Source organism: Octopus bimaculoides, chromosome 5 (assembly GCF_046866305.1).
Source record: "Octopus bimaculoides isolate indiv1 chromosome 5, ASM4686630v1, whole genome shotgun sequence".
NCBI classification, from domain to species: Eukaryota; Metazoa; Mollusca; class Cephalopoda; order Octopoda; family Octopodidae; genus Octopus; species Octopus bimaculoides.
The window spans coordinates 50,455,231-50,468,970 of NC_142932.1; the positions used below are offsets into that span (position 1 = coordinate 50,455,231).

General features: G+C 37.2%; 1 protein-coding gene across 3 annotated transcripts in view; it reads right to left on the bottom strand.

Moving 5' to 3' along the window:
* LOC106881686 (putative receptor-type tyrosine-protein phosphatase mosPTP-1) overlaps positions 1–13,740 on the bottom strand; it is a 305,456-nt gene that overhangs the window by 62,803 nt on the left and 228,913 nt on the right. For all 3 annotated transcript variants that reach the window (XM_089352243.1, XM_089352242.1, XM_089352241.1), the window contains exons 8-10: positions 10,140–10,334; positions 4,751–4,846; positions 1,152–1,327 (exon numbers count right to left, since the gene is read on the bottom strand). In XM_089352243.1, the coding sequence (XP_089208369.1) occupies positions 1,152–1,327; positions 4,751–4,846; positions 10,140–10,334 (467 nt within the window). The remainder of the gene's footprint in view (positions 1–1,151; positions 1,328–4,750; positions 4,847–10,139; positions 10,335–13,740) is intronic.

The window sequence follows — 13,740 nt, forward strand, 5'->3', positions numbered from 1 at the left end:
ATTGCCAGCCTCCTCTAGCCCCTGTGCTGGTGGCACATATAAAGCACCCACTACACTCACGGAGTGGTTGGCATTAGGAAGAGCATCCAGCTGTAGAAACACTGCCAGATCAGACTGGAGCCTGGTGCAGCCTCCTGGCTTCCCAGACCCTGGTTGAACTGTCCAACCAATGCTAGCATGAAAAACAGATGTTAAATGATGATGATGATTACCTCAGGCAGACCAAAACCTTGAGTGGATTTGGTAGAAGCCAAGTGAAAGAACCAGTTGTGTGTGTGTACATACATTCATACACACACACACACACACACATATATATATATATAAATAAGGAACTCCCATCTACCAGATTCACTCACAAGGCTTTGGTCAACCCAAGGCTACAGAAGACGACACTTACCCAAGGTGCCTCACATGCATATTTATATGTACACACACACACACACACATATATATATAGACAGTGATAACATTGCTGCAATCTGAGAATGGACAATAATAAGGAATGAAGGAAGCAATATATTATGTTGCCTATTGGAATGTATATACCTGTTGAGGGAAGAGGGAGTATGAAGCATTCTAAGGATGCACCCAGACCCATAAATTGCATATGGTCACAACTAATATATCAATATTAATATAGTGTGAATTCATATGTATTCCATAGCTATAGAAAACTGACACAAAAATGTCTTCATTTATTCTGATATGCGTATTCTATAGGGAAGCATTTCATGTCCATGGCATAAATATAAATGCATGTTTGCTATTTTAGAGGTCAGTACATGGAATGATCTATTTCTAAAATCCATAATAATGTATTAACAGGGATGTGCTATGCAGTGGTAGTCTATTGCACTGGTTATTGTTGAATTTATGGATATTTATGCATGTGCACACTGATGCATACAAGTCACTAAACATCAGCCATGTTTAGCAAGCATATGTTAAAGGTTAATCCAGCTCTGTCTTATTTTTTTTAAATGATAATTCAATACAACCTTTATTTTAGAAAGACAGTAATATGTAAATTAAGGTAGCTTTGACAACTATTTCTAGCATAACAAATGCATTGTTATTGGCCTCAATATACTGTGGAGAGCAACAGATCAAAAACAGTGTTAATGCAATGCTATTACAATACGCCTTACTTCACTTTCAGTATTGGGTATTTTCTTTGTAATCTGGAAGGAGTTTCTGTCAAGGCGGGTGAGCTGAATGAGGTAGCCATCAATGTCCTTGTACACCACCTCGGGTATGTCCCATTGAACATGTATGCTGGTTGGTGACAGCACTGTTAAGTTCAAAATGTTTGGGGCACTTGGACCTGAAATGTAAAATTTGAAATAATTAAAAGATGTTGCATAGTCAATGATAATTAAACAATCTCTCTCTACACATTCACTAACACATGCACACACATGTCAGCTTTGCTGGATTTGCATGATGAACATCATATGGAAAGAAGGAAATTCATTATAGCAACAGAACAGATTTAGCTTTAAAAAACTGAAAATGCTCTTTCTATATAGATGGATATCTATCTATCAATCTAAATATATACAGAAAGCCTAGTAGTTTCATATATATATATATATATATATATATCACAAGGTTATGGCTTCACGTCCCAGATAGACAGTGCATCGTTCTTGAGCAAAATACTTCATTTCATATTACTTCAATCCTCTAAATTGCAAATAGGTAATGTGTTCTGTTCTAGGGGAATGTTGGCTTGCCCACCTAGCCATCATTTGAAAGCTACTAATATTGTGATGAAGCGCATTGTGACCATTGCAACATCTGATAGTGTGGTCAATACAGTGATATACAGAATACTTTTTTTTTCTTTTTTACATCTGACTACATACAGATATACAGTCGAAAATACAGTGGTACCACTCAGTAAATAAAAAGCTCATATTATGGACAGAATGAACTTTCAAATTTAAAGATCACCATAAACAAATCCATAGAGCCAAGCTCAACCTGCATTGTTATTTTACATTGAGAAAGGTTTTTAAGCTGAAATACTGTAATATAAATTTAAAGTCCAAACCTTCTTTTCTTATTTTGGCTTTTGCCAAATCCTTTACTATTAACTTGTGTTTTTCTTCCTTAACTTCCAACAGGCATTGCTGTAGTGGCTTTCAAATCACTTATAACTATTTCACAACTAGTGTACCCGTGCTGTCAGAAATGACAGCCAGAAAATGATACAGAAAATAAAATTAAAAGATTACAACCTTTATCTTAGTAATAGCTTCAACACCACGCTTCTAGTGAAAACCCTACCACTAATAAGTTCCCCTTGTTTTGGATGGTCCTTTACCAACATTTTAATATTATTACTGCTTCCACTTCTACCCAATGCAACATAAAATTGTCCATGGCTGAATACTGGTGATGGTAGGATGATGCCAACATTATTGACGCTCTATCCTTATGATTTGTTTTTAGTCATTGCAAATGCTGGAATAACAGGAAACTGTCTACTCAGACTAAAGGGAAGGATTTGTCTCACTGGGACGGAGGTTGATGTGCAGAATAAAGACCTCCTCTCTTTTCTTACTTCCACTAAGTATTTTTCCATGGATGAACAAAATCCTTGATAGACAGCACTAAGATCTGGGTCCCATTGAGTAAACCTCTCACTGGGTTCAATTAAAATTATCAGTGTACTGATAACAAACACTATATACCATAAATATATACACACATATTGGAACTTAAATATCAGAGCAAATGATCTGCGTAAAATAGCCACAAAACATTTCACCCATGAAATGATTCTTCTGAGTGTTTGCCTCTGCAGGCATATATAATGTAGTAGGATGTGCAAGACATGACAGTATCAACAGTTGTTTTTAACTTTTCTTTCTAATGATAATGCTGTTAATGTTTATTTCAAGAAAAACCTTTCCCAAGATCTTATGTTGAAATAAAGAATACATATTTGATTGTTAAATTTGTTATATTTCCTTCATTACAATATATATTTACAAAAATTCTCTAATTATAATTAAGGTTCAGCAAACTGCTTCACCACATAACGAAATTTAGAAATAGCAGTTAAATACTATTCCTCTACCACAAGATATCTCCCCGACAGCAATACTCTTAATTTACGTAGGTAAAGAGAAAAAACAACGAATCCACCTGGCTTGATATTATAAATATATATATATATATATATATATATATATATATATATATATATATATATATATATATATATATATGTAAATATATATATATATATATATATAGATATATACATATGTATGTATACACACACACATATAAATATGTATATATGTAAATACATGATCACAAAAATATATATAAACACACTCCCAAACTGCATTCGTATCACAGCTATTACTCTCATTTCACCTCCTCACTGATGTGTGGACACAATGCTCTCTTTATTACTCCCCAGTCTCATTGTTAGTACTTTCTCTCACTCCCTCCTACTGCATGATTTTGGACAAATATATATATATATATATATATATATATATATACAGTATACAGCACTTACTCGGTATTACCTGTGTCTTTAGGGTTTAGTTGACTCCAATACCCTTCATAACCTTTGTATATATATACACACATACACACACAGACAAAAATATAAAAACTCATTATTATATTAGATGCTTCACATAAATAATACGATTGATATACAAAGGCATTTCTACACGTTGTGTTGAATCAAAAGTTTTGTAATATTTTGGTCACTTATTTGCTTTATGCATCAAGTTACAACAAAAGCAACCCAGCATTCAAACTAGAAGCCATCGTGTTGTACCATCTGAAGCCACGTTTCTGCCAGTTCTTGTACTTTGAGGTGAAGAACTCCTTCACTGAAGCTTCCACTTCCTCTTGGTTAATGAAGTGTTGTGACTGCAATAAGTGAGCCATGGATCTTCCAGTTGAGCCCAAGCTGGTGTGCAGTGACATCAAGACAGGAAGCATTTTATTGCATAGCAAATTATTTAACTATGTGATCATAAGTGATATCAGAATTCCAAAGCAGCTTCTCTTTGGCCAATTCCCAACAGGAAGGTCAGTTGGAAGGGTACTCTTGCACATCAAAGACAAACTAAAAGACAATCTGAAGCAATGAAACATTTCCTTTTATTCCTGGGAAAACGAAGTATCAGAATGCAGGATCAGGTGCCAGTCCTGCTTCTCCTCAGTTCAAAGATTTGAGCAAAGTCAACTAACATTGGGACCAACTTCGTGTAAGCATGAAGGCACACTGGCAAAACACTGCTCCTCTAAATGAAATCCTTACCTGTCATTGTGGTTTTGTGACATGAAGTAAAGCAGGCCTTGCCATTCACTTAAGAATACATGTAGTTAATGATCCACAAACACTCAAAAAAAAGCTGAGTCCTCAACTTGTTTCCTTTGCTGAGAGGCTTGCAAGGCACCAACAGGCCTCAAGAGATACATTCAATACTCATAGAACATGATTACTGCTTTATTTTACTGAATACGCATTTCAGAGAGAATTCATCATATATATGTATATGCATGCAGTAGAATTTGTTCATTTGTTTGAAGCTACAAGTTCATTCTAAGTTATCCATTTCTGTTCTTAAGATATTTGTGTGCTTGCACATGTTTGTTTTTTGTATGTGATCATTTGTAAATCCATGTAATTTTTCACACAGTCATACATAGAATCATTAATTCACAAACCAACAAAGAATGTTAACAATGAAAGAATTTGGTATACCTGAAACATCAGTTAAGGCTGGATACTCATTGCTGAAATTGCCCCGCCCTCCTCCTGTGATGGCAGCAACTCGTGTAACATATTCTGTATAAGGCTCTGGACAAATGAAAATAGACAAAACATTAGAAAATAAATTTACAGAAAGGGCCAAATGAAACATTTTTACTAATTTTCCAGTTTTAGATTTTTTTTTAATGTATAATGAATATTAGAAAATGATTTTCTTTTATCCATTCTTGGTTTTCATTTTGAAATAATTTCTAAATTAAGCACAAAACCAGAATTTTGAGGGGAAGGGATCAGTTGATTAAATTGATCTCAGTATGTCACTGGTACCTCATTTTATTGATTCTGGAAGGTATAAAGCAAAAAAAAAAAAAAAAAATGCTGTTCTCTAACAGCCCTGTCAACAACATTGTACCTCCACCACATTACCTTGGGTCAAGAGGGGACTTCATGTGATGCTATATCTCCTATTTTGTCAATGGCTTCAAGTAATATGTCTCTAAATCTCTGTCTAAGCTACCAGACCCTTCTCCTCCATGCTGGTCGTCTTCTGGGCATCCATTTAGCCCTGATCCTGAAGTCACTAACTACTAATCTATGTTGTGGGGTACATTTTTCACCTGGGAAGGTTTTGGCATTTATAAGCAGCCATCTTTCCCTTTTTCTGGCGATGATGTAGCTAATTTGACTAGTGTATCTGCCAGAATGGTAGGTGACTAGGCGACTGGCAGGTTTCCTGAAGTTAGTATTGCAAACCATAAGATTATTTTATATATATATTTTATATACAGTTCTATATTTAAGAGATGAGGAATTATTTACATTATTTACATTTGACGGATATTCGTCCTCATCTTGTTTGTTGTTAACACAACGTTTCGGCTGATATACTCTCCAGCCTTCGTCAGGTGTCTTGGGGAAATTTCGAACCTGGGTTCTCATTCCTATCGATGTTACTATTATTATTATTATTATTATTATTATTATTACTATTACTATTAATAGTAATAGTAATAATAATAATAATAATAATAATAATAATAATATAATAATAATAATAATAATAATAGTAACATCGATAGGAATGAGAACCCAGGTTCGAAATTTCCCCAAGACACCTGACGAAGGCTGGAGGGTATATCAGCCGAAACGTTGTGTTAACAACAAACAAGATGAGGACGAATATCCGTCAAATGTAAATAATGTAAATAATGTAAATATATTTTATATATATATATATATATATATATATAGATAGATAGATAGATACATATATATAAATATATGCATATACATATATATATTGTCATCATCATCATCATTGTTTAACGTCCGTTTTCCATGCTGGCATAGGTTGCACAGTTTGACTGGGGACTGGCAAGCCCAGAGGCTGCACCAGGCTCCAATCTGATCTGGCAAGGCTTCTACAGCAGGATGCCCTTCTTAACACCAACTATTCTGAGAGTGTAATGGGTGCTTTTTACGTGCTACTGGCACAGGAGCCAGCCAAGTGGCACTGGCATCAGCCATGTTCAGATGGTGCATTTTACATGTCACTGGCATAGGAGCCAGTTGGCACACACACACACACACATATATATATATATATATATATATATGACAGGCTTCTTTCATTTTCCCGCTACCAAATCCACTTACAAGGCGTTGGTTGGCCCAAGACTATAGTAGAAGACACTTGCTCATGGTACCATATAGTGGGATTGAACCCAGAACTATGTGGTTGGAAAGCAAGCTTCTTACCACACAACCACGCCTTGCACCTGCAAACCAAATTCTCAATTTTCAAATATTGTATTATAATGGTTTAAATTACTATCAAACAATGTAATCATCATCAAGATGATTGACATTATTATTATTATTAATTATAATTATTACTACTTAATGGCATTTCTTCTGAGTTCAAAAACTTCTGTGGCTGACTTTACCTTTCATTGTTTTGGGGCTCAAGAAAATAAGTACTAGTTGAGTAGTGGGGGGGTTGATGTAATCAACATAATATCTTATCCTAAAATTGCTGGCCTTGTGCAAAAATTTCAAATTATTATCATTATTACTAGCCTTAACATCAGTGTGTGTGTGTATATACTCTTTTACTTGTTTCAGTCATTTGACTGTGGCCATGCTGGGGCACCGCCTTTAGTCGAGCAAATCGATCCCAGGACTTATTCTTTGTAAGCCTAGTACTTATTCTATCGGGCTCTTTTTGCCAAACCACTAAGTTACGGGGACGTAAACACACCACCATCGGTTGTCAAGCGAAGTTGGGAGGACAAACACAGACACACAAACACACATACGTATATATATATATATATATATACATATATACGACGGGCTTCTTTCAGTTTCTGTCTACCAAATCCACTCACAAGGCTTTGGTCGGCCTGAGGCTATAGTAGAAGACATTTGCCCAAGGTGCCACGCAGTGGGACTGAACCTGGAACCATGTGGTTGGTGAGCAAGCTACTTACCACACAGTCACTCATATATATACACACACCTGTTTGTATATGTATATATTTATATATATATATATATATATATATATGTAACATGTGTGTGTGTGTGTGTGTATAATCCATCATATAGATGTGTATATTTGTATGTGAATATCTGTGTGTAAACGTATATTATCATCATTTCATATCCATGTTTCACACTGGCAGGTGTGGGTGGGTTAATGGATATTCGTATGTGGAGAGATTAAGTCAAACGAGAGATTACAGGGATTAAGTGTCAGCTGGAACTGTTAAAGGTCACAATTTGTTGGAAGATAAGATAAAGGGAGGGAACTCTGTTTGACGTCTATTTGTCTATTCTTTGCTTTTGAAAATATTTGTTTGTCTGAGAGCAAAACGAGTCAGTGACCAATCATTTTCCTTCTTTTGTAACGTGGGATTACAATAGGGAGCGAGTTCACATGTTTATTTATTTTACAGCTCTGCTGTTTAAACTATTGAATGTTTACAGTTGTAAGAGGGAAATTTGTTGCCAAGGAGGAAACACCATGTTATTGAATGGAATATATATATATATATTATAATAATAATAATAACTTGCAGATGGAAATCCAAAGGCTTTATTAATGCATCACATTATGTTTCTGCATCTCCCATTTTCATCTCTCATTTTAGGAACTTTCCATAATTATAGAATATTATTTAAAATTATTCTTGATATCTTAATTTCTATGAATCTGAAGCCTTTGATTGCCATTACAATGTGGGTGTTTCTTCAGGGAGTTTTTAAGAGTGCATTTTGAGGCTTTTACCCAAAACAGTGTGTGTGTGTGTGTGTGTGTGTGTGTGTGTGTGTGTGTGTGTGTGTGTATACACGCACACACATACATGGATGTATATTATTAGATAGTTGTCCATAAGTCAGAAAAATAGAAGCATACTCTAAAAGTCTAAAAGATAAAGAGAGCAATTATATTTAAATATCGTTGAGTATATAACTGATCAGAAAGTTACTTATGGGTTTTCACTAACTAGTCTACTTGACAATGCCATAACCAGTGATATACTGCTTGGCAATATTAATAAAAGGTATGTGTATGTGTGTGTGCACATATACACACACATATATAATCATTATCATTTAATGTCCATTTCCATGCTGGAACAGTTCATCAAGAACTGGCAAGTCAGAAGACTGTATCAGGCTTTGCAGTTTGCTTTGACATGGTTACTATAGCTGGACCCCCTTCCTAACGCCTGCTACTTTAGAGAGAGTACTGGATGCGTTTTGCATGGCACCAGTAGCAGTGAGGTCACCAAGTGACTGGCAGGACAAGAGCCCTCAGGATAGTGGGGGGAGTAGTACTGACGGACAGAAAAAGGTATCATTATTTGATAGTCTTTGTGTGTGGCAGATGCACAAGTATAGTAAACACTAGACATATACAGAAAATAAACTATCAAATGCCAGCAGGGATACCTAAAAGTAGTTGATAGCATTCGTTATCTAGGTGACCAAGTCAGCAGTGGAGGGTGATGCTCTGAGAGCATAGCTGCTAGAGTAAGAACAGGCTGGGCAAAGTTCGGAGAGCTTCTACCTTTGATGGCAACAAAGGGCCTCACCCTCAGAGTGAAAGGCAAATTGTATGATGCCTGTGTGAAAATAGCCATGCTACATGGCAGTGAAACATGGGCTATGATGGCAGAGAACATGCAAAGGCTTAAAAGAAATGAATCTAGTATGCTCTATTGGATGTGCAATGTCAGTGTGCATGTATGATTGAGTGTAAGCGTCTTGAGAGGAAAATTGGACATAAGAGGCATCAGATGTTGTGTGCAAGACAGGCATCTGTACTGGTATGGTCAAGTGATGCATACGGATGAGGACAGCTGTGTAAAGAAGTGCCGATCTCTAATTGTAGAGGAACCTGTGGAAGAAGTAGACCCAGGAAGACATGGGACAAGGTGGTGAAGCATGATTTTTGAATGCGAGGTCTAACGGGAGTGATCACGAGTGATCACGAGTGATCACGAGTGATCATGAGTTTGGCAATTTGCTGTGCATGAGAAGACTCACCAAGCCAAGTGAAATCATAGTTGTGGCTGGTGCTGGTGACACATAACACCTTCCATGCCAGTGACACCCACTACATGGTTGGAGTGGTTGGTATTAGGAAGAGGATTCAGACTGGAACTTGGTGCAGCTTTCTGGTTTACCAGTTCCATTCAAGCTATTTAACCCATACCAGCACAGAAAGTGGACATTAAATGATGATGATCCATGCTGGCATGAACTGGATGGTTTGACATGGATCCAATGGACCCAAAGACTACATCATACTCTTATGTCTGCTTTGGCATAATTTCTACAGCTGGATGCCCTTTCTAATGCCAACTGCTTACAGTGTGTACTGGGTGCTGCTTTGGTGACACTGGCACTGTTGAGGTTGTCCTTCATTTCACAAGACTACAAAACCTTTTCTCATACCTTAGGTATGAGAGAAGAGGTTGGAGTAGAGCAGGTTCCTGTGGTAGAGGCTACTCACATTTAGGAGACAGAGAGATAAACAGCGGTGATGAAGTATCTAGGTGGTACCTTAAGGTACAAGGTGAGTAGTTGCGAGGGGAGGCTGCAAGAGTGCCAATGGGGAAAGGATAGGGGAACTGGAAGAGAGTTGGGTAAAGATTGAGAAAGATTGAGGGGAGGAGGTGCACAAGTTGAGGAGCTTTAGAAGGATGCATGTAGCAGAGTAATAACAATGACACAGTTGACAGGGATGGGGGGGTTGACATGTTTTGGTAGGGGAGAGAGAGAGAGAGAGAGAGAGAGAAGAGAGGAGGGGCATAATGCATATGGGAGAAAAAATGGTGTAAAATAATAACATGATTAGAACACTTACTCAATCCTGTCACAAGTGCTGACATGGGATCTTGTAAGCTAGTAGTGATGTTTTTAGTGAAGTTCTCCCCATTATATTGCCATACTAATTGGTAACCAAGTAGCCGTCCATTGAGTTCAGTAGGAGCTTCCCAGTTTACACGTAGAGAACTAGAGTGGACATGAGTACAGTGTGTGATCCGTGGCTTGTTAGGCACTAGAATGAAATGAAATAGAAAACATGTTAGATCTCACATGTAGAAAGACAATATTATAACAATGCATTGTATGGCAACCAATATATCATCATTTAGCTTCAACATTTTCTTTCTAATAATAGAATCTTCACTACTACACACACATATACACACACCAGAACAAACATCCTAAATATTTCAGCAAACAATGTGTAATATCAGTGCTTTTGAATGCTTTGTATATATTTTATCATTCACACTAGTACTATGTTAAAGTTCACTGTATGACCCTTTGCTTATGAGATTAATCCTTCAACAGGTCACTTGTACTTTCATTATCTACAAGTGACAACACCAACTCTCACCAACGTCAATTTAGCCTTTCATTATTCCAGTGTCAAAATATAAAAAAGTACCAGTCAAGTACTGGGGTAAATAAGTTTAAGAAATTGTAGAATTTGATCAGACAAGGTCTTGGTTAAGATGAAATTTCTTCAACCTTCTATGTGGTGCCTGATGAACTTCGTACTATCAAATGCAATTGACTAAACCCCAAGAGAAATTCAAGACCATGTGTCTTTGTTAGAAATGCTACATTGGATTTCTCTTATGCCTGATTTTCCTCTCAACGTGTGTGCACTTTGTTGTACAAGCATACTGACATTGCACATTCAATTATCTACATGTCACACTCTAGAAATGATTATGGAGAATATACTTATGGAGGGCAAGGTGGGAGAGATAGGAGTGGGTCAGGAAAGAGGGATCAGAAAGTAGGAGAATGTTCTGCAAGGTATATGAGTAATGGGGAGTGAAGTGTATAAAGGGAGTGACAACAGGATAGCATTGATGGCGAATATGAGAGAGCACTGAGAATCATAGCAGGTAAAAAAAGATGAGGTGTAGCCCAGAGGAGACAGAGAGAGAGAGACAACTGAAGGCAGAGAAAAGGGTGCTCAGTGGAAAATAGTAAGGGAAAGGATGATAATGAAATTGAGGGGTGGATGTTAATAGGAAGTATTACCAGAGGGAGAAGGGAGTAATTAGTAGCACAAAAGGGTGGGCTGAAATGTATTGATTCTCCTCTTAAGTGACTACAGCAGCTAAATAGTACCATAGACAAAGGAGTGATAGGGGCAGGTGTCAGGGGGATGAGATGTGTGAAATGCTCGAGGGGGACATTGTGTGCAACAAAGGGCCCAGTATGTATAGGCATAAACAAGATGCTTTTAGGACCTCATTTTCACAGTGATAGATTGGCCTTCTTGAGTACAGTGAATTACTGATCATTTTAGTCTTTTGTCACCTTCTCCATGAAGCTCAACACCTTGAGATCAGCTCCTACTACTTTGTCCTATGTCTTCCTGGGTCTCCTTCTCTCACAAGTCGCATCCACTTTAAGTGACTGGCATGTTTGTATAGAGCTATTCTGGTCCATATGCGTCACATAATCAAAGCAGTGCAATTTTCTTTCTTGCATGCTACACTGGATTTCTCTTATGCCTGATTTTCCTCTCAACGTACTTGCACTTTGTTGTACAAGCATACTGACATTGCACATCCAATGTAACATGCTAGTTTCATTCCTCTCTAGTTTTCACGTTTTCAGCATTCAAGGTTCATGATTCACAAGCATGTAGTATTGTTGTTAATGCACAAGCATCATACAATCTGCCTTTCACTCAGAGAGAGAGACGGACAGACAGACAGAGAGTTTGTAGCCAACAGATATAATAGCTCTCTGGACTTTTTCCATCCTCTTATTCTACCAACTATACTTTCATAACATCCCTTTCCACTGCTAATTACGTCACCTAGGCAACAGAAACTACCACTTGAGGGAAGGAGGGACTCCAAGACATTTGAGAAAATATATTTCCCATGTATCTTTAGTGTACAAACAGTACTTTTTCTGTTAACCTTCCGGTGATACTTTTCTAATTTTGTTACAGATTTTGCTATGTGAACAAGGTCATCATCATATAATAGTTCCCAAAGGTAACCAATTTTATGGCCTAGAGGGATATCAAAAATAGAAAGGAACTGACAACTGAGCCCTGGTCTAAATTTGTCAACTCATGGTTAGTTCTTATCTTGTACATGGCTTGTATGGCTTTCACAAGCCATTCGTCTATTTCTAGCTTCCTCAGAGACCATTAATATCTATGATCACAGAGTAAGGACCTCTGTCAAAGATACCTCCGGATCAATGAATGCTAAGTACAATGGCTTATTTTTAACTGCATATTTCTCCTGCAGTTGTTTTACTTAGAAGATAGTAACAGTTCTACTTCCTCCTGGCACAAAACAAAGCTGCATCTCACCTAACCTGATTCTATTCCTAATTAATTGGGCTATAACTCTCTATAACTTTCATGACCTAGTTCAGCAATTTAATATCTCTGTTGTTACTTCTATCTAGGCATCTCTTTTACCTATATTTAAATCCAACAAGAACAGCTACAATAGATCAAATGTTAATAGTACATCAATTTTTTACTTACTTATTAGTACATCAATTTTTTTACTTACTCTCTGAACTAGTGTTCCCCAACTAGGATTCTCTGGAACCTTACGGTTCTAAGAAATACTGATAAAATAGGCTAATTATATGCAAATGCCATTTTCAGTAGCATTTATTTTATTCAATTTTCATGATTTTATTGTGCACACATTATATTCCTAAAGTAGTGAAATCCTGCTATCTGTAGGTAGTAAAGTAACCCTACAGTAAAAATTACCTCTTAAAAAGAAATTGTTGGGGAATTTGATCAGACAGCGTCTTGATTAAGATGGAATTTCTTCAACCTCCGATGTGATGCTTGATGGATTTAGCTTTACCAAACTCTTTAAACACAGTTTGATGCTTTATTTACTTTATGAAATTTAATTTTATGAGAGAGAAATAAAATGATAATGAAACTTGGCTTGCGAAGACCTATTGGGGTAAGCGAAAGCGAAACTGTCAATGGCACCTGTGCCCAGCATTGCCTTCCTGGCACGTGTAAAGACATTTGAGCGAGATCGTTGCCAGTGCCGCCGAACTGGCTCCTGTGCGGGTGGCACGTAAAACACACCATTTTGAGTGTGGCCGTTGCCAGTACCGCCTGACTGACCTTCGTGCCGGTGGCATGTAAAAGCACCCACTACACTCTCAGAGTGGTTGGCGTTAGGAAGGGCATCCAGCTGTAGAAACTCTGCCAAAGCAGATTGGAACCTGGTGTAGCCATCTGGTTTCACCAGTCCTTAGTCAAATCGTCCAACCCATGCTAGCATGGAATGCGGATGTTAAACGATGATAATGATGATGATGATGATGATGATGAAAGATATAATAATTTTTATGTAGGGATTTTCTGAGACAGGGAATGCATTATAAAGCTTCCTCTCATCCCCAAGAGTAAAAATGTTTGGAAGATGCATTTA